This window comes from Carlito syrichta, unplaced genomic scaffold (assembly GCF_000164805.1).
Source record: "Carlito syrichta isolate Samal-C Ts95f unplaced genomic scaffold, Tarsius_syrichta-2.0.1 Scaffold303982, whole genome shotgun sequence".
NCBI lineage: Eukaryota > Metazoa > Chordata > Mammalia > Primates > Tarsiidae > Carlito > Carlito syrichta.
The window spans coordinates 67,338-94,169 of NW_007248078.1; the positions used below are offsets into that span (position 1 = coordinate 67,338).

Below are 26,832 nucleotides of genomic sequence, written 5' to 3' on the forward strand. Positions count from 1 at the left end.
AGAATTATTTTTAATATAAACTTACACACACTTGTGTTTATATTTTGGGGTTCAGCTTATCACTGAATACTAAGGAAAGTTTATCTTCTTTATTTCCTCCTAGAATTAACATCCAGAAAAACTGTTAAACTGAGAGTTGTCTTAATTTTTATTGCAGAAGAAAAAATATTTAAAATAATTGTAGATTTTAGCAAATCTAGACTAGTTATTTAAAAATTGAATAGCAATTCGTTCTTTTGTCATTTTTGCCTGTTCCAGCAGCTTAGGGTAGTAGCTGCTTATTTCATAAATATGTCATCCTATCACTCAAATAATTTTGCTTTCACGTTTGTGGTTTACAAACTGAGAGGGAAGGTATTTTATTTCTATAAGTTTCTGATATTGAATAGAACACCATCACAAGGAATATTAGCCGGGCTCGGTGGCTCAGCCTGTAATCTCGTGCCTTGGGAGGCTGAGGTGAGTGGATTGCCTGAGCCCGTGGGTTCGAGACCCACCTGGGCAACTTGGTGAGACCTCATCTCTACAATAAATCAAAAACTTAACCGGGCGTGGTAGCGCGCGCCTGTAGTTCCAGCTACTTGGAAGGCTGAGGCGGAAGGATTGCTGGGGCCCAGCAGGTCGAGGCTGCGGTGGCCGGGAGCGGCCACTGTACTCCAGTCTGGGCGACAGAGTGAGACTCCAACTCAAAAAAAAAAAAAGGAATATTAGATTCCAGCATGAAGATGATGAAATAATACAGGTGAGGTATGTGCTTTATAAAACCATGACTCAGATTTGAATGAGTAATGCCTTTCACATCCTTGAAAGAAGATCCTTGGCTTGGGCTTTAAAGTGTTCTGAGAATGAAGTACTAAGATCCTACTTCTATAAGCAAGATCAGACTTACCCAGGATGCTAGAACTCAGGGCTAATTCATTAATTCTGTGTGTGCCGCTAAACAAAGAGATGGAGTGAGTGCCACTGCACATAGTGTTTTTCTAGTTTTAAGATTGGACTTCCCAGATGTGAAGTTATGGAGAAAGGCCTGAACTTACTGTAACAACTCCAGCTTTTCTCGTTGCATATTCATTTGAAATTGTGGATCTAAAAGCCACATTCTGTCTTTTGGTGGTGGCCTAGTAGGAATGGCCTGTTCTGCCTCTTCAAAGGTGAGCATGGCCACAGAAGTCTCACTTGTGGTCTGTGTTTGCCTCTTTTTTTGTATTCTTGAAGTGGTTTGGTGGCATCAATGTCATATTTACATGAGAGGGTGTCTCATGCTGTTTTCTAAAGTGGAATTGTTAATTACTTATTATAGGACTTTCTTACTTAAAATTATAGTTTCCCACTAACCTTATTTAGTCTTACTCTTTTTGATGATGTATCTTTATAAGTATTAAGATCTGTTGATTGAAAGAGGCTGTGTCAAGATGAAGGACTATAGCTAAGAGAAAAGCTGTCATCTGAGAGTTTGCACCGAGTCAATAAATTAGCTGGGTATGGTGGTGTGTGCCTGTAGTTCTAGCTGCTTGGAAGGCTGAGGTGGAAGGATCGCCTGAGCCCAGCAGGTCAAGGCTGCAGTGGCTGGAACAGTGTGCCACTGCTCTCTAGCCTGGGTGACAGAGTGAGACTCCAACTCAAAAAAAAAAAGAAAAATTCTGTATTATTACACCCTAAAAATAAGGAACTCTCTAATCATAGTGCAGTGATCAAAATTAGGAGATTAAACATTGACACAACTCTTACCTAATTGATATACCAAATTGAGTTTTGTCAGTTATCCCAGTAAAGTCATTTATAGAAAAAAGCAATTCTAAGATTGTACATTGCATTGTGTTCTCATCCCTCTTTAGTCTTCTTTAATCTGGACCAGTTCCTGAGTGTATAAGCCAGTTATGTAGAGTGACCTCAGATGAGTTTGAGGTATTCTCACGGTTAGTTTTAGGTTATGTTCTTTTAACAGGCCTAACCCAGGAGTGATGCTAAATTCTCAGCACATTGCTTCAGGAGCCATGTCCTGTCTGGGTGTTCCCTAACTTCTTTGAGTTATTAGTGGATTTTCTGTTATAAGGAAGTGTTTTCCCTTTTATATGTATTTTGCTTATTCATTTGTTTTTCCTTTCAGCGTAGGCTCTTGGATTTCTACTCTAATTCGGTAGGATTTTATCCTTTTCAATTGTTTTCATTTGATTTTTTTAAAAATCAATTTCCAGTTTACAAGCCGTGAAATTTACTCTTTGATGTACAGGTCATGAATTTTAACCCATAGGAATTTTCATGTACAATTAAAATACAGAACAATTCTATTTCATCTCCCCAGAATAATTTCCTCATGCTCTTGTTTTCAAACTGTTCTCCCATCCTTAACCCCTGGCAACTTCTGATAGTTTACTTTTTCCAAAATATCGTATACATGAAACCAGCGTGTAGCCTTTTGAGTCTGGTTTCTGTCACTTAGCATGGTGCACTTGAGATTTCCTCTAAGGTGTTGTGTGCATTGAGTGTGTTCCTTTTTATTTCTGAGTCTTATTGCATTGTATAGATGCACCACAGTTTAATCCATTTCTCTGTTGAGGCACATTTGAGTTGTTTCTGGTTTTTGATTAGTATTAAAGTGTTTCAGGTACAGGTTTTTATTTTACTTGGGAAATAACTAGGAATGGGGTTGTTGGATCCTATAGTAAGTATATGTTTAACTTTATAAAACTGTTTTCCAAAGTGGCCTGTGCCATTGTATTTTCACACCAGCTGTGTGTGAGAGTTTCAGTTATTCTTTTATGTTGTCAGTTCTTTTTTTTTTTTTTCCTTGAGTCAAGGATTCACTCTGTTGCCCAGGCTGAAGTGCGGTGGCATGCTCATGGCTACTGCAGCCTTGACCTTCTGGGCTCAGGCGATCCTTCTATCTCAGCCTCCCAAGTAGCTGGGACTACAGGCGTGTGCCATCACACCTGGCTAAAATTTTTTAATTATTTGTAGAGTCGAGGTCTTGCCATGTTGTCTGGGCTGTTTAATAGGTGGATGTTGGTGTCTTGTGATTTTAGCCTGCATTTTCCTAATGGCTAATAATACTGAGGATCATTTTATGTGCTTATTTGTAATCTGTACATCTTTTTTAGGAAAATAGATATTCAAATCTTTCACCTATTTCTAACAGTTGGATTGTGTCTTAGTTTGGGCTGCCATAACAGAATACCATAGACCAGGTAGCTTAAACAGAAACTTAATTTTTTGCAGTTTGAGGGGCTAGGAAGTCTGAGATCAGGGCTTCAGTGTGGTCAGGTTCTGGTCAGGGCCCTCTTGCTGGTTTGCACCTGGCTGTCTCCTTGCATGTTCACACATGGCTGAGAGCAGGGAGAGGGAACATCCTCTCTGGTTCTCTTCTTCATAAGATCACTAATCCCATCATGAGGGTTCCACCCTCATGACCTAATTACCTCTTAAGGGCTCCACCTCCTAAAATTGCATTAAGGATTAGGGTTTCAACATCTGAATTTTTAGAGGATATTCCACCTATAGCAGATTGTTTTCTTATTGCTGAGTTTTTTAAGTTTGATGTTCATGTTATCCCAGAATCTTCCAGTGGATACCCCTTCAAGCTGGGTCCTGTGTCCTTTGGGCTGGTGCCTCTGCATGTATTTGATCTTGTTCATGGATACTGAGATACTTTGGGCAGGTTTTAGGTTTCCTTTGCTCAGGCCCCACATATAATCTGCTCTTGGCTTATTTTGCTTTATGAAGGACTAATATACTTAAAAATGGGACCATCTTAGTTGAGTCATCTGTGATTTAAGGAATCATGAAAATGTTTCATAAATAGCTCAGATATCAGGGCTATTCCCAGTTTATCGATTCTGTCATGTTAAAATAACTTGATCAGTGGAGTGGTGAGCCTTGACGAAGGCAAGCAATGAGACTAGATATCTTCTCATGCTTCAAAACAGTGTTATAAGAATATTCCATTTTGGTTCTTTGGCTCAGTACATTTTGAAAGACCTGCCTTATGGCCAAGAGAAGTGGCATGATTCAGGATGCTTTCTGAGGAAATAGGATCTCTGTGGCAATTACAGGTTATCTGGAGTAGGTTGGGCAGCCACTGTTTCTGTAGCAAGGCTGCTTGTATGGTTTTATCTGATGGAGATTTTGTTTTGTTTTTGTTGGAGTCAGCACTGCAGTGGTGCCGGTTTCACATAAGTGTGGGTGCTTATAACTTGCTTCACAGCACTGTTGCGAAGTACTTTGAGATAATGTGTGTACTAAAACTGGTTTATGAGGTGTTGAACAAGTAATTCTTGGGATGCTGCATGACGTGGGAAAAAACACACGCTTTGGAGTCAGCTCACCTGCCACCTGTTAGTGTATGATTTTTTCTTTCCGAACATGTTTCCTTATTTTTTAAAAAGGAATAATGCTGTTCATTGCTCAGTGGATTGCTCAAATTCTTAGCATAGTCAGTGTGTAACAAATTGTGATCCTCCAGAAAACAATATCTACTTTTGAAGTTTATAACCACAGGTTTAGTGTTTAGTATGTAAACATGTTGAGAAACAATTTGTTTCTTGTTGCATTTTGCATGTATACATGTTTTAGGGCAGCATAGAGTTTGTTCTAGAAAATGTATATGGTATAGGGAACTATAAAGACAAAAGCAGAAATCACCCATAGTCCACCACAGCAGGATAATCACTCTTAACATTTTGGTATATTTCTTTTTAATAGACATCATCATCATTATTATTATTATTATTATAATTATTATTTTGACTTTTTGTTCTTGAGTTGAGGTCTCACTCTGTCACTCAGGCCAGAGTGCAATGGCATCATCACAGCTCACTGCAACTTCAGCCTCCTGAGTTCAGGTGATCTGCCTCAAGCTCCCGAGTAGCTGAGGTTACAAGTGTGCATCCCCATGCCTGGCTAATTTTCTGATTTTTCTGTAGAGGTGAGGTTCTACTATGTTGCCCAGGCTAGTCTCAAATTCCTGGGCTCAAGCAGTCCTTCCATTTTGGCCTCCCAAAGTGCTGGGATTGCAGGTGTGAGCCATCACGCCTGGCTTGATTTTATTTTTTAACAGTTTTAGATTCATAAGAATACTGGGAGTTCCTATATACACCATACCTGGTTTCTGCTATTAACATTTTATATCAATATAATGAGTTTGTTATAATTAATGAGCCAATATTGATACATTATTCTAACAAAGTCCATGGTTTATTTAGTGTTTCTTAGTTGTTACCAGATGTCCTTTCCTGGGTTCCCATCCAGGATACCACATTACTTTTTGTTGTCATATGTCCATCTGCTCCTCTTGACTGGCAGTTTCCCAGCCTCCCCTTGTTTTTCATGTCCTTAGTGGTTTTAATTTTAAAGAGTACTGGTCAGATATTTTATAGGATGCTCCACTATTGGTATTTGTTCGATGTTTTTCTCAGACTGGGGTAATAGGTTATTGAGAGGAAGACCACAAAGTACCATTCTCATGGCATCGTTTCAAGAATACACACTATATATAACATGATTCATTGCTGTTGCTGTTGACCTTGATCCCTCAACTGAGGCAGTGTTTGTCAGGTTTCTCTACTGTGAGTTGACCCTTTTTCCCCCTCACTGTATATTTTGGAAGGAAGTCACTGTGCATCCCACACCCAAGAGTTCATGAGATATGCTGCCTCTCCGTGAGGGAGGGATATCTAAACAAATTGTTTGTAATTCTTCTGCCATGAGATATCTGTCTCTTCACTACTTACTAATTATTTCAGTGATAACCCTATGGATTCATGGGTACTCGTTTTATACTTTGCATTATAATCTGATACTATTTTAATCATTTTGTTGTTTGAATTGTTCTAGCTTTGGCCATTGGGAGCTCTTTTGGCTGTCGTCTTTACTCCTTTGACATATGCCTGTGTGTGTGTGTAACATTTTCTTATATTCTGGTATTACAAGATATTACAGACTCATCTTATATATTTACTGCCATATAATCAGCCATTTCCCCAAGAAGCTCTGGCTTCCTTTATTGGGCAGTAGTTTTAGAAACCAGCATCTAAGTGTTAGGTGTGCTTGCTACTGAAGTATCATTTCATTTAGTTACTTTCAGCTGACAGAGCAGAAAAAGAATACCTCTTTAGTAGCTTACTTATTTATATATATTTATAAATACTTTTATATGCAACTATCTTTAAAGTAAACATGAATTCATGCTGATATCTCCAGTTTTAATTCATTACTGCATGGATTAGTCTAACTTCTTCCCTTTGTTTATTAGTAAACTCTCACTCCAAAAGTGAAAAACCTGGTTTCCACCATCTGCCACCCATTCAATTCCAGTATACACACATAACAGTATCGGAATTGTTAACCTGCATGCCACCATGAAAAGGAACTTTGTTAACTATAGTAAATGCTTATGTGCAGTCTTGCAGACTGTACTCACTTCAGAGTAATTTCGATCAGCACCTTTCCCTCCTATTTCTTTCAGTGAGGTGGTTTCGTGCATTTGTAATACAGTTAGTCTTGTCACAGTCTGCATTCCTTCCCAGGATCACCTGACTTTCTAAATGATTTTTTAAAAAAATAATTTGCATACATAAGGTTCACTTTTTGTGTTGTAAATTTCTGTGGTTTGAGTGAATGGTTAATGTCTTACATTCACCATTATGGTATTATACAGAGTAATTTTACTGCCCTAAGAATCCCTTGTGCTTCACAAATTCATGCCCAATCCTAAACTTCAGCAACCACTAATCATTTTACTGTCTCTATAGTTTTGCCTTTTCTAGACTGTCAAGTGACTGGGATCATATAATAGGTGGCGTTTCACACTGGCTTCTTTAACTTAGAAATAAGTCTTTAATGTTCTATGTATTTTCATGGCTTGTTAGCTCATTTCTTTTTATTGCTGAGTTATATTCCATAGTATGTTTGTACCACAGTTTACTGTTCATCTATTGAAAGACATCTTGGTATCTTCCAACTTTTGATGATTATGAATAAAGTTGCTATAAACATTCATGTGCAAGTTTTTCTGTGAGCATAGGTATTTAAAAGCAAGTGGCTACACACCTAGAAGCAGGACTGCTGGATCTTATGGTCAGGCTGTTTAGCTTTGGGAGACACTGCCAAACTGGTCTCCAAGGTGGCTGTACCATTTTGTATTCCTACCAGCAACAAACAAGAGTTCCTGCTGCTCTGCACCCTTGTCAGCTTTTGGTATTGTCCATTTTTTAGTTGTTAGCCATTCTAATATCTCATGGCAGAAGAATTCCAAACAATTTGTATAGCTATCCCTTCCTCAAGGAGAGGCAGCATACATCACGACCTCTTAAGTGTGGGCTGATGACAAATGACAGTGATATTTTCATATGCTTATTTGTCATCTGCATGTCTTGGTGAGGTCAGATACCTCATTTTAAAATTGCGTATTGTTGAGTTTAAGATTTCTTGTACATTTTGGATGACAGTCCTTTACTAAATGGTTTTTTTTTCTCTTTGAAAGTTTTTTATTTTTAAAAAAACTACTTTTTCCATTTTCCCTTCACCTTTCAACATTTCATGGTACCCATTAGTGATGTTTTAAAAAGCCCACCAGCTGCTTGAAATGACTGCAAATTTACCATGTTCTGGTATTAAAGTAGTTTTAACTCTTTGGAAAAATTGGTATAATACTAAAGTACCAAGATTTCAAATTCTCAGATAAGAAAAAAATGTTGAATCAGAAGGAAATTATTTAGTAAAAACTCAAGGCAAAAAGGAAATGCTAAAAGAAAGCCAAAACCAAGAATACTGTAAAAAATAGAATTTTTTTCCCCTCCAGAATTAGGCAATAAGTGCACTCAACCTCAGCCTACCTCCCCACATTTCTCTTAGGAAAGTCACCCAGTCCTGAACACAGTGTCTCATATACAAATATGTGTAGCTTGATCTGTAGATCAGCCTCTGAGATCTTACATTGGCCCTGGGTAGAATTTAAAAAGAAAATGAAGTTAGGAAGTCAAACATATTAGCTAGGTTTTTTTTAACAACGATTCTCTCCCAGTCTGTGGCTTGCCTTTAAAATAGAATCTGGGCTTAGTGGTTCGTGCCTGTAATCCCAGCACTTAGGGAGGCCGAGGTGGGAGGATCACTTGAAATGAGGAGTTTGAGACTAGCCTGGGTAACACAGTGGGAACTCGTCTCTACAATAAATCAAAAAATTAACCGTGCGTGGTGCGTGCCTATAGTTCCTGCTACTTGGAAGGCTGAAGTGGAAGGATTGCCTGAGCCCAGCAGGCCAAGGCTGCAGTGACTGTGATTATGTCACTGCACTCCAGCCTGGGCGACAGAGTGAGACTCCAACTCAAAAAAATTTATATATGTGGATTATTTATATGTAATAGATATAATTTGCAGATAATTATGTCAAGATGGATCATACTAGTTTTTGTGCTTTCTTTTGAACCTTTTCAAAGCCATTAGAATTTATTTATTTATTTTTTAAATTATTTTTTTGAATTGGTGTCTCACTCCAACTCAAGTGATCCTTCAGGTTCAGCCTCCCAAGTAGTCGGAACTGCAGGTGCGTGCTACCATGCCCGGCTAATTTTTTAAATTTGTTGTAGAGATAAGTTCTCGCCAAGTTGCCTAGCTGGTCTCGAACCCGCGGGCTCAGGCAGTCCACTTGCCTCGGCCTCCCAAAGTGCTGAGATTACAGGTGAACCACCGAGCCCGGCCAAAAATTCTTAATAAACATAGACATTTAGTAATAAAACAACTTTCACTGATATTAATAGATTACAGAAATAGCCCCGGTTCTCCACGCTTCCCTTTGTGAATGTCCCTTTATCTTGTAACTCACGGTAGGATCAGATAAACATTGAAGACTTTGCTGGTCATATGGCCTCTATCACAACTTCTCAGCTCTACTCTTGGAGCACAGCAGGGCCACAGACAATATATAAATGAAAAACTGTGTTCCAATAAACCTTTTTTTGTTTTTCTCTTAGTCGGGATATCACTCTTTCATAGAGAGGCAGTGTCACTATGTTGCCCAGGCTGGTTTCAAGCTCCTGGGCTCAATCAATTCCCCTGCCTCAACCTCCCAAAGTGCTGGGATTACAGATGTGAGCCACTACACCCGGCTTTGATGATCTCTTACTGCTCATCTCATCAGTTTTCTTTGCAGTACCACTGTCAATCACTTATTTTGCAAATAATGTAACTGTTGACCCATTCACAAATCTGGATACAGATGAGATATGGCCATTTGGTAAGTGACCAGAATCAGGTTGATTGGGGAATCTAGCAAGGGGGAATTGATGCATTGGTCTCCAAGTTACAGGAACTATAAAATAAAGTATGTAACAACATTTTTTTTAAAAATGTGTTTTCCCACCTTTCTAAAGTAAGTGAGGGAGAGAACTCCCAATTCTTTTAAGCAATAATTTTAAGCTTAGTTAAAATGTCCACCAGGTGGCACCACTGCCTGATAAGTATTTTTAAAAATCAGAAGCATTATCATCACACTTAAAATCTGTTAAAATACAAATGTATTGATGATGTAATTAAGGAAATAATTATGGCCCCCTCCTATTAATCTTCAAGTAACCCTTTTAGGCACCATGTTGGATGAAGTGTCTTTTCTCTGTGATCCTGAGTTAATAGTGCTCACCAATTGCTTTGTGATTTACTTAAGTTGATTTTTTTTTCACTTGAGGTCCAGATTAGGACATTTTCAGCCTCATTAGGCTCTGAATAATGTGGCCCTTATTTATATTTCTAGTAAACATTGGGTTATGAGTTAAAGCCAGGTTTGGGAGAGGTAAAATCTAAAAGGTAGACCTTCCAATTTAAATCTATATTTCAATGCATGTGTCTGCACATTTGGGAAAATAATGGAAAGAAACATTGTATTTGTTTGTTTGTTTGTTTATTTAATTTTGGAGTCTCACTCCGTTGCCCAGGCTGGAGTGCAGTGGAAGGATCACTGCTCACTAAAGCCTCAACCTCCTGGGCTCAGGTGACTTTTCCGCTTCAGCCTCCCAAAATGCTGTGATTAGTGGCGTATACCACAGTACCTGACCTGTTTAAATTTTGTGTATTGAATTGATAATGAGAAAAGTAGTCAGCATTGTCTACCTCATTCTACCTGGTCTGACCTACCATTTCATTTCCTTTTGGGAAACAGGCATAGAGACACCGTGACCCTTGAAAAACAAGTTTGTCTGTACATGAATATGTCCAAGGACCATAAAACTGACTTTAAAGGGATAGCCTGGACTCCAAAAATGAAACTTTAAAAAAACGATTTATTCTGAATGACACTAATGAGACTCACGATATGTTGGCGATGTCTGAGTATAACAAGGATGGTTTTATCAGCTCTTTCTTATCTTAGAGATGACATCTTTTCTGTATTTTGGGAGCATTGAGAGGCCCCACCAAATATCAGGTTTTCCTTTCATCCATGGAAAACACCTATCCAGAGCCTTGTTGCTGTTGACTTGTGATGATGTGCAGTGTGCTTTCACTACCGAATACACTGTTTTTTATTTTGTTTTGTTTTTATTTATTTATTTTTTTTGAGTCAGGGTCTCACTCTGTTTCCCAGGCTGCAGTGCAGTGGAATGGTCACAACTCACTGCAGCCTCAACCTCCAGGGCTTAGATCTGCCTCAGTCTCCCAAGTAGCTGAGATTACAGGTGCATGCCACCATGCCTAGCTAATTTTTTAAAAAAAATTGTAGAAACAAGGTCTCACTATGTTGCCTAGGCTGGTCTTGAACTCCTGGGCTCAAGCAATCCTTCTGCCTTGGCCTCCCAAAGTGCTAGGATTACAAGCATGAGCCACTGCGCCAGGCCTGAATATGCTTTTTAAAGTGATCAATACCAACTCTTCCCAAAGTGTGTTAGTGACATGTGAGACCTTCAGGAAACTACCAGTACTTGGTGGGGAAAAGGTGTTGTGTGTTTGTTTCTCCCTTCAAGGCTTATATTACCATATTAAAGACGCCAAAGCCCTGCAGCAGTAATTCTCAATGGAGCAGTACTACCCCTCAGGGAAGCTTTGTACATTTATGGGCATGTTGTCACACCTATTGGCCAGGAGGACACGGGAAGCTAAGTGGCATGCAGTGTATATAACAGTCACAAAAGCAAGAGCTGTCCCTCAACCTCTGGGACTTTCACTTGTACTGAGGGTCACGTAGCTGAAAAATCTGTAGATAATTAAGCCTACTACTAACTCTGTTTCACATGTCAACACCAAGTAGTTGAGATTTTATAACAGATACTTGGAATGTCTTAGGAATACAACGACGATATAAGTCAAGGGAAGATTGTATTTAAACTTTTTTTTTTTTGAGTTGGCATCTCACTCCAGTTGCCCAGGCTTGAGTGCAGTGGCACACTCACAGCCACCTCAGCGTCGACTTGCTAGGCTCTGGCGATCCTTTCCTCCTTGGCCTTCCAAGTAACCAGAACTACAGGCATGTGCTACCATGCCTGGCTAATCTTTTTTTATTTATTGTAGATACAAGGTCTTACCAAGTGGCCCGAGCTGGTCTTGAACCCGCGGGCTGAGGCAATCCACTCGCTTCGGCCTCGCAAAATGCTGGGATTACAGCCTGAACCATGGAGCCCGACCTTTTTTTTAATTTTTTTTTTGAGTTGGAGTCTCACTCCGTTGCCCAGACTGGAGTGCAGTGGCCGCTCCCGGCCACTGCAGCCTCGACCTGCTGGACTCCGGCGATCCTTCCACCTCAGCCTTCCAAGTAGCTGGAACTACAGGCGCGTGCTACCATGCCTGGCTGATTTTTGATTTATTGTAGAGATGAGGTCTTGCTTGCCCAGGCGGGTCTCGAACCTGCGGGCTCAGGCAATCCACTCACCACAGCCTCCCAAAGGCTCGGGATTACAGGCTGAGCCACCGAGCCCGGCTCCTTTTTTTTTTTTTTTAAAGATGAGGTCTTGCTTTGCTGCCCAGGCTGGGATGCAGTGGTTATTCATAGGCGCAGTCATTGCTGCGGCCTTGAACTTCTGACCTCCAGCAATCTTTCTGCCTCAGCCTCCTGAGTAGCTGGATGTCTTTTGTTTGACGTTTTACCAAAAATTGTTCGTTATTTCAGAAAGGCACGTAAGGAGCAAACACCACTAGGTGTATCTGAGTCACTGATATAGCACAACTGTACAGCCCAGCACTTTGGGAGGGTGAGGCAGACAGACTGCCAGAGCCCAGGAGTTTGAGACCAGCTTGGGCAACATAGCAAGACCTCGTCTCTACAAAAAATTAAAAAATAAGCTGGGCATGGTGGCATGTGCCTGTAGTTCCAGCTACTTGGGAGGCTGAGGTGGAAGAATTGCCTGAGCCCATGAGGTGGAGGCTGCGGTGAGCCGTGATCATGCCACTGCCCTCCAGTCTGGGCAACTGAGTGAGACTCCAGCTTGAAAGGAAGACAGAGCACAAGCAAGCCTCAGTTTTTGTAGAGAATGGTTTCTTAGTTGTGATGAATTGTCCCTACAATTATCCAAATTAGGGTTTGGACATTTAAAATCCTGATATAAAGATAGTTTGCCCTAAACTCCTCTCCTTGGGCTGTGTAGAACATTCCCCCACACTGGGAAGGGCCCGAGAGATGCAAGAGTGTCTTGGACAAGTCCAGCTTGGTGAACAGATGGTGTATTAGGACCAACACACAGGCCCTCAGGGTAGCAGCAGAACAGCCCCAGGGACCCGCCCTGCATCTCATCTCTAAGCTGCTTTTAAGAGAATTTTCTGGCTCTTTGCCTGGTGTGTGTGAGACGAGACTGTTTTTCTTGGTATGTTCCCAGCTTTGCTTCGGGATGTTTGGGTTCTCAGGACACCTGCTCCCTGGTTAAGCACCATGGCCTTGGCTCGCCACTCCCCCTTCAGGATTTAAGCAGCAGACATGTACCCTTAAGTAACTTGGTAGGGGACCCGTCATCCTACAGCACCATCAAGCAAAGAAATAAAGATGAGGATGATTTATTTCAAACACTTCCATAATATATTTTCATGAAGTATGTGGTAGGTAGTAAGATGTTAGGTGTTTTGTTTTGCATTGTTTTCTTTGTAGAGATGGGTTCTCTCTATGTTGCCCAGGCTGGAGTACAGTGGCTTGATCATAGCTCACTGTAGCCTTAAACTCCTGGGCTAAAATGATCCTCCTGCTTCAGCCTCCCAAGTAGCTGGAACTCAGGCAGGCATCACTACACCCAGTTAATTAGTTTTTATAGACAGGGGTCTTGCTATGTTGCCCAGGCTGATCTCAAACTCCTGGGCTCAAGATGTGGTCCTGCTGCATGTCTCCCGTAGTGCTGATACTGGGATTACAGGTGTGAGCCACCACATGGGACTGCAGTGAGATGCTTTGAATGCTAAACAATCAGCTATAGGAGTCTGTTACTAAAGAAACACAGATGAAATCTGGAGATGGCTAGATTAAAAAATGAGGCATTTCTGGTAGCACTACTCAGCCAAGATTAGAAAACCACAGGGTCATGGTCCCCCTTCCTGGACTGGCCTCCCTCCTTGCTATGAAACCTGAGAATGCAGTCAACCTGGTCTTGCCTGTCTCTCCTGTGGACCTCAGCAGGGGTCTTGAGTTATCATACACAATGACAAATGGTGAAATGTCTTGAAAATGGAAACTCCATCCCATTTAAGATGTTGTAGTTACCAGTTACTTCTGGCTCCTAAGGCGGAGAGTTTAAATGAGTTCATTTTTCCCATAGCCAGTGGATTCTTTCCTCTGTTATAGTACTATTCTTCTTTTCTTACAAGAATTTTAGTTAACTCATTTTAGACCTATGGCGTACATGTGAGGATGTACTATATAAGTAAGTTGCGTGCAGGTGAAGTTTGGGCTTCTAGCGACCCCTCTCGCCCCCTGCTAGTGGACCTGGTACCCCGTGTGAGGTTGTGTGCCCCTTAACCTCCTCCCTCTGTCCCTCCTTTAGCAGTGTCCAGCGTCTGTTCTCACCTTTGTGCTCGTGTGACCAGTGATCAGAGCCTGCTTATGAGTGAGAACATGCGGTTTTCAGTTTTTTGTTTCTGTGATAGTTCATTGAGAATGACAGTCTCCACCTGCATCCATGTTGCTGCAAAGGACATGATTTTGTTCTTTAAGGCTGTATAGTATTCCATCATGTATATGGCCACTTTTTCTTTTTTCAGTCCGTTTTCAGTGGGCCTCTGGGTTGGTTCCATCTTTTTGCTCTTGTGAATAGTGCTACGGTGAACATATGTGTGTATGTTTCTTTTTGGTAGCGATTTATGTTCCTCTGGGTATATGCCCAGAAGTGAGATTGTTGGATCATATGTTAGCTCAATTTTTAGTTCTTTGAGAAAATGCCACCTGCTTTCCACAAAGGTTGAACTAGCTTATATTCCTAGCAACATGCTCAGCCTTGCTAATCATCGGTGAAATGAAGATCAAAACTACTATGAGATACCACCTGACCCCAGCCAGAATGGCTAGTACTAAAAAGTCAAAAGACAACAAATGTTAGTGTAGCTGCAAAGAAAAAGGAATATTATGATAATGATGTTCTATTGGTGATATTCATCTACTTGACCAAAACATCAAGATTCGTCCACAGACAAGCAGCAAATCAGCAGTGCTGCTCCCGCAGCCCGGGCAACCCCATTCACAGCCAGCCAGGGGTGCCTTGCCAGGGGCTCTGGGATGCCTGAGTTCAGAGCTGCTCAGGGTCTCACTTCCGCTTTAATTTTGTGAACTAGCCTCTTGCTTAGTAGTGTTGCTATTTTCTCTTCAAAATAGACAAGACAGGCCGGGTGCTGATGGCTCATATCTATAATCCCAGCTCTTTGGGAGGCCGAGGTGGGAGGATTGCCAGAGCCCGGGAGTTCAAGATCAGCCTGTGCAACATGGTGAGACCTCATCTCTACAGTAAATAAAAATATTAACTGGGTGTGGTGGTGCGCGCCTATAGTCCCAGCTACTTGGAAGGCTGAGCCAGAAGGATTGTCTGAGTCCAGCAGGTCGAGGCTGTGGTATCTGTGATCATGCCACTGCACTCCAGCCTGGGCAACAGAGTAAGACTCCAACTCAGGAGAAAAAAAAAAGTCAATGACTTCTGGTTTTAATATATCCCCACAACTTCCTTACTGGTCATGGACGTTTTCTTCTCACGTGGACTTCAGTGTCTGGGTCCCAGCTATATCCTATAGATTACATAGGCGGCTGTAGGGAAGAAAGTGTCCCCTAGCTTATGTCTGCACCTGTGTGTGCAGACCAGCCTGGCTCTCCAGGGAAGGTCTATGCTCTAGTGACCTCCACAGGAACTCCCTGCCTGGAGTAACCGCAGCCAGCCAGCCTCACTCTAGAGTCTTGGGAGGACCCAGGCCCTTCCTAGGACAACAGACTTCTCCATCTGGGTTCTGCTCATGTAGTCAGACTCTGATCTCCAGGGTCTACTAAGAACAGCCCAGAACTCCTTGAGGGAGTCCACAAACTGACCAGTGTCTAGAGGCATCTTCCAGGCTGAGCTGTACGGATTGTTGCAGACCTTGGGGGAGAGCCGCAGTTGTCATGGGCCATCTGCTCCCCACCTGTGTGTCCCTGGGGTTCTTCTAAGCAGGGGTATCCAATTTGGGGCTTCTCTGGGCTGCATGGAGTAAAGGGAAATTGTCTTGGGCCAACATAAATTGTATAATATAGTGTATATGCATAACAAAACTTCTTTTATTTATTTTTATTCTGAAGTTTAGAAAAATGTGAACAATATAAAACTAGTGGGAAATTTGACCTTGTTTTTGTAAAACTAATCTATCACTGTCTGTTTCAGTGGAAGTGGTCGCAATTCTTTGTGAATTCTCAAGGTGCTCGTCAGAAATGTTTGCTCCAATTTTGTTCTTCGTGTGCTTCATCACTGAAAACAGTTGCTCACAAATGTGTGTGCTGCCAAAAAGCGATGTCATGAATAAGGTGTGACTGTGAACTTCAAAACTGGAACTACGCGTGGGGTCACGGAGAAAATACATGTTAAAAAACACATGATGTTAAAAGATTTTGTAGGGCTACGTTACTAGCTGTTCTGGGCTGCATGAGACCCACGGGCTGCCAGTTGGACATGCCTGCTCTAGGGAATCTCTGGTATGTCGTGGACCTTCTGTGATGGGGGACTGTCATTAGCAATCAACTCTGTCTGCCAGAGGGGCACTGGCAGCTCTTTTCTGAAGCTGGGGCTATCCCACATAACGTCCTGTGAGGCCAATTTCATTCTCCTCGTTGTATGACCCCTTCAAATACTGCTTGCTATTTCAAGGCCCAGTTCAAATGTGACATTTCCTCCTGTAGCCTCCCACTTGAAAGGAGTACATCAGTCCATAAAGTGCTATCTGTGAGTCACAGCATTTCTTCCATTCACCTCTCTGGTGAAACTTAACACACAAATACCTAAACTGTTAGTATGTGAGGCCAGGCGCAATGGCTCTTGCCTATAATCCCAGCACTTTGGGAGGCTGCAGCCGGCAGATTGCTTGGGCCCAGGAGTTTGAGGCCAGCTTAGGCAATGTAGCGAGACCTCATTGCTACAAAAATAAACAAATAAATAAAGTCAGGTGCAGTGGCAAGCTACTCGGGAGACTGAAGAGGATGAATCACCTGAGTCCAGGAGGTCAAGTCTGAGGTGAGCTGTGATTGTACCACTGTACTTCAGCCTGGGCAACAGAGTGAGACCCCAACTCAAAAGAATAAAATATTATGTGAATAATATGTGTTTGACTTAATTCCCTCAAAGGACAGTATGATCATAGATCAAAGACAGAACCACTGCACTTCCAGTTAGTTACTTCAACACATTTATTGAGAACCAACATGGTAGACACTGGTAATTTTTTCTTTTTTTTGAGTTGGAGTCTCACTCTGTTGCCCAGACTGGAGTGCAGTGGCCGCTCCCGGCCACCGCAGCCTCGACCTGCTGGGCTCCGGCGATCCTTCCGCCTCAGCCTTCCGAGTAGCCGGAATTACAGGCATGCGCTACCACGCCCGGCTGATTTTTTTATTTATTGTAGAGATGAGATCTCGCTGCCCAGGCAGGTCTCGAACCCGCGGGCTCAGGCAATCCACTCACCTCAGCCTCCCAAAGGCGCGGGACAATTTCTTGATTTATTATAGAGATGAGGGCTCACCAAGTTGCCCAGGCTTGTCTCGAACCCCTGAGCTCAGGCAGTCTTCTCACCTCCACCTCCCAAAGTACTGAGATTACAGGTGTGAGCCAACATGAATTTTGAATAAGACACATGTAGTTCTTACCTTCAAGGAGCTTACAGTCTTTTCCACTTTTACACCTTGGTTCTTTGATTCTTTTGTGCTAGCCCTCATGCTTCAAGAGACATTGAGTCAAACCAGTCTAGGTGTGTTGACTCAAGTGATATTGGGTCAAGCCAGACCATTCCTCCTCACTCAAGAGGTAAAGAACACTGGTGAAAAGACCTTGCTGCTGGAAATGGCAGAGGCTCAGATAGCGTGGCAGAATTATGCTCGTCTTCTAACTGCACTCACGATGATTGTGAGTTCTTGTCCAGTTTCTCCAGTTCTCTCTGAGGAAAGCCCTAGCTAAGCTCAGTGGGGACCTTGTGCAACTGGCTAATTGCAGGTTGGGCCCTGGGAGCCTAGGCTGGATCTCTTGGAGTAGAGCCCAGGATGGCTAGGGCCTGGGACTTGGGGGATCAAATCCAAGAAGCCACATCCGTTCCATATCCAATGGGATGGACAATGAGGGATGAATCTACAAATTCAGAGGCAATATTGGACAGGAATAGAGCTTGGAGCGTAGGAATGAAACTGGAGGCTGACGATTAGGTAGTTAATTGATCCAATAATTTTGTGGTGGAAAGAGCTGGGGGAAGGGAGAAAGAGCTGGGAAGTCCAGACCTCGGTGCTCTGGAATTGCTTGGCCTTCTTAAAGAATAGAGGGCTGGAATCCCACTTCAGAGAATATACCCAGAAGAACATAAATTGCTCTACCAAAAAGACACCTGCACCTGCGGGGGGGGGGGGGGGCGGTGGGAGGGAGGAGAGGGAGGACGATATTCACTGCAGCACTATTCACAATAGCAAAAACATGGAACCAACCCAGATGCCCATCAAAAGTGAACTGGATTTTAAAAAATGGCACATATACATGATGGAATACTATGCCATAAAGAAGAACAAAATCATGTCCTTTGCAGCAACATGGATGTAGCTGGAGATCATCATTCTAAGTGAACTATCACCGAAACAAAAAAACTGAATATTGCATGTTCTCACCCATAAGTGGGCCTTGGTCACTGGTCACGTGAGCCCAAAGTTGGGAACAACAGATACTGGACACTGCTAAAGGAGGGAGGGAGGAGGATAAAGGGCACACAACCACATACTGGGCATCAGGTCCACTACCAGGGGGAGAGAGGGGTTGCTAGAAGCCCAAACCTCACCTGTACACAACTTATGTGGTAAATTCTCACAGGTACCCCACAACTGTAAAAAAAAAAAAAAGGATAACGGACTAGGCCAGACGATGATGCCTAGTTCCATGGGTGCAAAAAAGGAATTGTAAAGTGTAGACCCTGCCCCTTAAGGAATGCAATTCTAACTGGGAGAGAAGAATCCCATTTAACAAGAGAACAGAGTAAGATGAGACTGAATTTAACTGAGGACCGGAGTGAAGGCATGTATGGGAAGGGTTGGTTCCATGTGAGCTGAAGGCTTGGGAGGGCTTTGTGATGCATAACAAAGGTTCAGAGATGCCAACTCATCGCCAGCCAACCCACTACACCACACAGTTCTCTCCTGCGCCAGGAGCCACGGTGAAGTTTGTGCTCTGGCAGTGGGGAACGCAAGCGCTCAGTGGAAGGCAGCCTTGGCCTTCACGGACTCAACTTTCTCCTTCTGGATGCTTCCTGAGGAAACCCCATTTGTCATGGAAATGTCCTCAGCCTTCTCGCTTGAGCATGGGAAAGCTCTCTTTGGCAAAGGGAGTGGTGGACAGACAGGGCTTCTGCAGACACTGGGTGGGCATTTTGCCATGGGTGAGTGGCATGGGTGACCTCTGGTGCTGGGGCAGGTTTCCCAGCTCCCTGGGGCAACTCCTCCATGGGCCTCCGAGCCCTTCCTGTGGCTGTTTTCTGTTCTACTCGATGGTCTTTCACTGCTGAGAAGACGACCTCTCACCAATGGGCATCTGGCCTCCCGCCACATTCACACTTGCACTTGTGTTAGGAGACTCTGGATGTGGACTTTCTCCTAGACATGGAGTCAGACGTGTTTATCAACAACTGGATTTCCTGCTTTGTTTGCCAACAGGACAAGGCTGCATTTTGTGTTTGTTGTTGTTGCTGTCTTTGAGATAGGGTCTCACTCTGTTGCCCAGGCTGGAGTACAGTGGCACCATCATGGCTCAGTACAGACTTGATGTCCTGGGCTCAGGGCAGTCCTCCCACCGCAGCCTCCCAAAGCACTGAGATTATGGAGGTAAGCCACTGTGTCTGGCCTATGAAAGGCTTTTTCATTTTAAATAGCTCACCTGCTTGGTTTTGTTTTCTTCACTCTATCAGCATGTTGACCACTGACCTTTGTGGAGAGAGGTAGTTTTGGACCCAGTGTCCAGGGCAGACACCCAGCTGCTCAGTGTGGGCAACATAGACTCTGGTCAAGACCACAGGCTCTTCATCTGTAAAATGGGAGAACACCTTCCCACAGGCTGTTGAGGGGTTGCAGAGACATGGTGGGTGGAAGGCCCCTAGCACAGGGTAGGCTTTCACGATGGTAGGCTGATTATTCTGAAGGCCTTTCTTTAATAGTTTCACTTTTTGTCGCATCACTGGAACAGCTTAAGTATTCAGGATTTTTATATCCAGTTTACAGGTGATCAAAATTCTTTGCTAATAAGTCTCTCTCCTGCTAACTTCTAAAATTGCGATATAACTGCAGATCAGCATGTTAATGATGAGAAATAGCAGATGATTCAACATCAATATTGCTGAATGCCTTGGTAACATGGTTTTATGGAACGGAGTTTGAAACTACAGTGAAAATAAAGTTTTATTTTTTTAAATGTTTATTTGATCTATGGACAGATTTTACAAGTTGGCGGTTTTCTCATTTTTAAGGTTGATTTTTTTTCATGATTATACAATTATCAAAAAAATGTGAAGATCACTCTTAATTCTATTGCCCAGAAATAGTCACTAAAAACTTTTAATTTTTTTCCTTTCATATGCATATTTATGTGACTTTTTCCCCTAAAAGTATAACTTGGCTAGGCGCGGTGGTTCATACCAGTAATCTCAGCGCTTTGGGTGGCCAAGGCAGGAGGATTGCTTGAGCCCAGGAATTTGAGACCGGCCTGGACAACACAGCAAGATCTTGTCTCTACAAATAATAATAATAAAATTTAACTGGGTTTGGTGGCGCATGCCTGTAGTTACAGCTGCTCAAGAGGCTGAGGTGGGAGGACTGCCTGAGTCGAGGAGGTCAAGGTTTTGGTAAGCCATGATTGTGCCATTGCAGTCCAGTCTGGGAGACAGAGTAAAACCCTGACTCAAAAAAAAAAAGTATGAAAAGACAAGCTACATAGAAAACATTTGCAAACCACATATTTGACAAAGGGCTTGTACCTAGACCAAAGAACTCTCAAACTCAACAGTAAAAAAAAAAAAAACCGCCGGGCTCGGTGGTTCAGCCTGTAATCCCGTGCCTTTGAAAGGCTGAGGTGAGTGGATTGCCTGAGCCCGCGGGTTCGAGACCCGCCTGGGCAGCGAGACCTCATCTCTACAATAAATCAAAAAATCAGCCGGGCGTGGTAGCGCATGCCTGTAATTCTGGCTACTCGGAAGGCTGAGGCAGAAGGATCGCCGGAGCCCAGCAGGTCGAGGCTGCAGTGGCCGGGAGCGGCCACTGCACTCCAGTCTGGGTGACCAAGTGAGACTTCAACTCAGAAAAAACCAAAAATAAACAAACAAAACCAAACAGTTCAATTGGAAAGTGGGCAACGGACTAGAACAGAAATTTCTCCAAAGAGGAGATATAGATGGCAAAGAAGCCCATAAAAAGATGTTCAACATTATTAGCCTTTAGGAAAATGCAAATTAAAACCACAGAAAGATGTCACTGCTCACCTATCAGATGAGATAAAATACAGATAATACCCAGTGCTGGAGGGAATGCAGAGAAACTGGATTTCTCATACATTGCTGGGAATGTCTAATGGGACAGTCACTGTGGAGATGGCTTGACAGTTTCTCTTTGTTTTCTTTCTGTCTTTCCTTCCTTCCTTCCTTTCTTTCTTTTGTTAATTTTTATTTTATTTTAAAGTTGTGGGGTACAAGTGGAGACTTACAACATAAGTAGGCCGCAGGCAGGTTAGTAGGCTTCTAACTGGCCCTCTCCCCCGGTAGTGGACAAGTACCCATTGTGTTGCCACGTGACCTTTTGCCTCCCTTTCTCCCCTAAGCAGTGCCCAACATCTTGGCAGTTTTTTTATAAAGCAAACAATTGCACTCTTGGGTGTTTAGCCCAGAGAGATAAAAACTTAGGTTTACACAAACATGTATAAATACATGTTTATAGCAGCTTTATTTGTAATAGCCCCAAACTGAAAACACTCAGACTCTGGTCCATCTACACAGTGGCATTCTACTCAGCAAGAAAAAGGAATGAACTATTGATACACACAACAACCTGGATGACTCTCAAGAGCATTCTGCTGAGTGAAAAAAGTCAATCGCAAAAGGTCATATAATATATACTTCTATTTTTATAACATTCCCGCTCTCTTTTTTTTTTTGAGTGGGATCTTACTCTATTGCCCAGGCTAAAGTGCAGTGGCACGTTCACTGTTCAACCACATCCTTGACCTCCTGGGCTCAGGTGATCCTCCTCCCTCAACCTCCCGAGTAGCTGGGACTATAGGCACATGCCAACATGCCCGGCTAATTATTTGTTTTGTAGAGATGAGATCTTTTTATGTTTCCCAGGCTAGTCTTGAATTCCTGGACTCAAGCAATCCTTCCGCCTTGGCTTCCCAAAGCTCAGGGATTATAGGCGTAAGTCACCACATCCAGCAGTATAGCATTCTCAAAATGACAAAACTACAGAAATGGGGAAATCAGTGGTTGGGAGGATGTGGGGACACGTGTGGGAAGTGAGTTGAACAGACAGGGAAAATGGGAAGGGGGTTTCTTTGTGGCGATGGAACAGTTGTGAATCTTGATTGTGGTGGCTACGTAAATGTATGCTGCACATGGAATAAAATTGCAGAGAACTACACACACACAAGTGAGCACATGTAAAAACTGGTCAAAATCGAACAAAGTCTATAGTCTAGTTAGTATAATTATTCTGATGTCAATGTCCTGTTTTTATATTGTATATACGATTATGTCAATGTCTGATTTTGATATTGTATATAAGACATATTACACCAAGGCCAATGTCTTGTTTTGATATTGTATGTAAGACATATTATGCCAAGGTCAGTGTCCCATTTTGACATAGTATACACGATGTATTTTGTCAATGGCAGTGTCCCGTTTTGATCTTGTATATAAGATGCATTATGCCCATGTCAATGTCCTGTTTTGATCTTGTATATAAGGTGTATTATGGCAATGTCCTGTTTTGATATTGTGTATAAGATGTCACCCTCGGGGGAAGCTGGGGAAAGGGTGCAATGACTGTTTTATAACTTCTAGAGAAACTAATCATGTCAATATAAAAAAAGTTAAAAAGAAACTACGTGGGGAGTAAAAATGCTTATGAAAATACTAGGAAATATCTTTATTTTATTAATGATTTGAATGAAGGCAATAACGATTTTGAATATGAAAATGAAAGTGCGATCTTAGGCTTTGCTGAACATTGTAGGTGAATAAGGGGAGGTCCTGGCCCTCGAGGTACCCAGGGAGAGTGAGGGAGATAGTTTAGTAATGACAGCTTTTCTCTTGGGAAGTGACTGTATCTAAACAACCACCTATAGTCCCTGAATCACAGAAGTTGAGTCATTCCAGGCAAAGGGCCACAGGAATTTAGAGGAAGGAGATTTTTACAGAGGCCTGGAGAGGTAGGGGAAAATTTTTTGGAAGAGACGGCTTTGGAAGTGACCCTTGAAAGATGAATTTGATTCTAAAGTTATAAAAGAGAATATGAGGAAGGTTCCCATGGATATCTTAGATGTTTTTTGGTGAGTGTTTTCTTAACCAAACTTCTACTTGATTCCAAAGCTTACTCTTCCATGCCTTTTGCCTCGGAAGCTAGATGTGATTATACACAGGTACACTTCACTTTATTGTCCTTCACAGATACTGTGTTTTTAACAAATTGAAGTGTTAGAGCAAACCTGCATAGAACAAGTCTATTAGCACCATTTTTCCATGTGGGTCACATTTTGGTAATTCTCAAAATATTTCAAACTTTTAAATTATTATTGTGTCTGTTTTGGTGATCCGTGATCAATGATAGTTGATGTTACAATTGTATTGTTTTGGAGCACTATGAACCCCATCTATATAAGACAGTGTGCGTAGGGCTGGTTGTGGTGGATCATGCCTGTAATTCCAGCAGTTTGGGAGGTATAGGTAAGATCCCAGGGACAACCTGGTGATTTATTTCTACAAAAAATTAGCCAGTTGTGGTGGTGTGTCCCAGCACTTTGGGAGGTATAGGTACAATCCCAGGGACAACTTGGCGATTTATTTCTACACAAAAATCAACCAGTTGTGTTGGCGTGTGCCTCTAGTTCCAACTACTTGGAAGGCTGAGGTGGAAGGATTGCCTAAGCTCAGCAGGTCGAGGCTGCAGTAGCCATGAGTGTGCCACTGTATTTCAGCCTGGGTGATAGAGTATGACTCTGGCTCAAAAAAAAAAAAAGAAAAAAAAAGCTTAATCAATAAAGGTGTGCGTTGACTGCTTCACTAACTGCCCTGTCCGCCATGTCTCTCCCTCTACTCAGTCCTTGCTATTTACTGAGCCATAACAATATTGAAATTAGGCCAATCACTAACCCTACAATGGCCTTTACTTAGAGGAAGAGTCATATGTCTCTCACTTTAAGTCAAGCTAGAAATGATTAAGCTTAGTGAGGGGATATGTTGAAAGCCACGAAAAGGCCAGAAACTAGGCCTCTTGCACCAAGCAGTTAGTCAAGTTATGAATGCAAAGGAAAGGTTTTTGAAATAAATTTAAACTGCTATTCCAGTGAACACACAAATGACAAGGAAGTGAAACAGCCTTCTTGCTGATATGGAGAAAGTATGAGTGGTTTGGATAGAAGATCAAAGTAGATGCAACATTCCCTTAAGCCAAAGCCCAGTGCAGAGTAAAGCCTTAATTCTCTTCAATTCTGTGAAGACAGAGAGGAGAGGAAGCTGCAGAAGAAAAGTTGGAAGCCAGCAGAGATTGGTTCATGAAGTTTAAGGAAATAAACTAAGGCTATAGCTGCCATATACAGTAATTCCTCTGATGGATCTGGACAAAGTAAATTGAAATATAAAAGTGCAAGGTGAAGCAGAAAGTGGTGGAGACGCTGCAGCAAATTATCTAGAAGATCTAGCTAAGGTAACTGATGCAGGTGGCTACAATAAACAACAGATTTCCAATGCAGATGAAACAGCCTTATATTGGAATAAGACTTTCTAGGACTTTCATAGCTGGTGAGGAGAAGTCAATGACTGGCTCAAAGCTTCAGAGAACAGACTGACACTCCTGTTGGGAACTCATGTAGTTGGTGACTTTAAGTTGAAGCCAATGCTTATTTACCGTTCTGAAAATCCTAGGGCCCTTAAGAATTATGCTAAATCTACTCTGCCTGTGCTCTGTAAATGGAACAACAATGCCTGGATGACAGCACATCTGTTTACAGCATGACTTATTGGATATTTGAATCCCACCGTTGAGACCTGCTACTCAGAAAAAAAAGATTTCTTTCAAAAGATTACTGTTCATTGACAGTGGACCTGGTCACCCAAGAACTCTGATGGAGATGCACATGGGGATTAATGTCATTTTCATGCCTGCTAATACAACATCTATCCTGTAGCACATGGATCAAGGAGTAACTTTGACTTTCAAGTTTTATGATTTAAGAAATACATTTTGTAAGTCTATAGCTGCCATATACAGTAATTCCTCTGATGGATCTGGACAAAGTAAATTGAAACCCTCTGGAAAATATTCACCATTCTAGATGAAGTAAGAACATCTGTGATTCAAAGGAGAAGGTCAAAATGTCAGCATCAACAGGAATTTGGAAGAAGTTGATTCCAGCCCTCATGGATGACTTTGAGGGGTTCAAGACCTCAATGGGGGGAGTCACTGGAGATGTGGTGGAAATAGCAAGAGAGCTATAATTAGACATGGAGTCTGAAGATGTGACTGAATTACTGCAGTCTCATGACCAACTTGAACAGATGAGGAGTTTTTCCTTAAGAATGAGAAAAAGAAGTGGTTTCTTGAGATGGAATCTCCTCCTTGTGAAGATGCTGTGAGCATTGTGGAAATGACAACAAAGCACTTAGAATATTCTATAAAATTAGTTGATAAAGCAGTGGCAGGGTTTGAGAGGATGGACTCCAGTTTTGAAAGAAGCTCTACTGTGGGTAAAATGCTATCAAACAGCATCACATGCTACAGAGAAAGCTTTTGTGAAAGGAAGAGTCAATTAATGTTACAAACTTAATTGATGTCTTATTTAAACAACTCACCACAGTCACCCCAGCCTTTAGCAGCCACCACCGGATCATTCTTTGAGGCAAGACCCTCCACCAGCAAGAAGATTACTACTTACTAAAGACTCAGATGATTATTAGCATTTTTTAGAGATAAAGTTATATTTTAATTAAGGTTGTTCTAAACATAGTACTATTGCACACTTAGTAGACTCCAGTATATGTAAACAAAACTTTTGCGTGCTCTGGAGGAAAAAAAATCATATGACTCACTTTATTGAGAAATTCACTTTAATATGGTGGTCTGTAACTGAACACACACTATCTCTGAGGTATGCCTGTATGGTAAAAATAAACTGGGAGACTGGCTAGAAATGTGCTTGTTTTGAAGCTCAAGGAAGAGTTTAGAGTCACTTCATAGTTCTTCCAAGAGACATTCTCTTTGGAGTGGAAGAGCTTTACTTTGGGTCCTTGGTTTTACTACCTACCATTTGCTGTGAGGTAGCAGGCTGAAATCAAACAGTTGGGAACTCTGCCAAAATAAGAGGATTTCTTCCACCTCATAGTTTTTTGTCAGGAAGAACTTGAAAAATGAATTAAAATGGAAAATTTAAGTATGACTGATGATAAAGCATATCGACTCAGGTAAGAACATAAAGATGTTTGCAGTAATAAAGTCTTAACTCTGTATCTTCTTGCATCTACTTATTGGGCTCCAGCCCAGAGGAAGCAAATCCGAAGAAAAGTGAGTGCCACATAGAAACAGACCCTTGATTATAGGACAACTTATTTCAATGTTTGTTGTAATGGGACTTACATCTTATTTGGTCCTGTCTCACTTAATTGGCAAGTAATAACTGTATTATTAATGAATGAAGTTTTGTTCTATCTTTGCAGACATGAATTCAAAACTTTAGGAGAAGATTGAAACAGACCTTGGAAATCTCTGTGGAGAAAAGACACCCTTACTGAGAGTGCGCTTTAACAACAGCAAAGATTCCAGACATTTAGGCTAAAAAGAACTCTGGGGTCACCTTATTCAACAGTCTCATTTCACAGGCGGGGAGACCAGAAGACCATGCCCCTTCTTTTGAGAATAACTGTTTTTCAGACTGTTCATTCATTCATTCGTCTGTTTGTTCAACACTCCCTTGCACCTATGAGCTGAATATCTTTAGCTCTGAG

At 42.0% G+C, this 26,832-nt stretch overlaps 1 protein-coding gene across 4 annotated transcripts in view; it reads left to right on the plus strand.

Annotated features, from left to right (window-relative positions):
- Positions 1-26,832, plus strand: part of NMD3 (NMD3 ribosome export adaptor) — a 57,429-nt gene that overhangs the window by 26,176 nt on the left and 4,421 nt on the right. For 3 of the 4 annotated variants that reach the window (XM_021712982.1, XM_021712984.1, XM_008059254.2), the window contains one exon: positions 15,786-15,986. The exons of the other annotated variant lie outside the window; for it this stretch is intronic. In XM_021712982.1, the coding sequence (XP_021568657.1) occupies positions 15,786-15,931 (146 nt within the window). In that variant the 3' untranslated portion in view covers positions 15,932-15,986. Of the gene's footprint in view, positions 1-15,785; positions 15,987-26,832 lie in introns of those variants that run through there. 4 annotated transcript variants of the gene reach the window in all.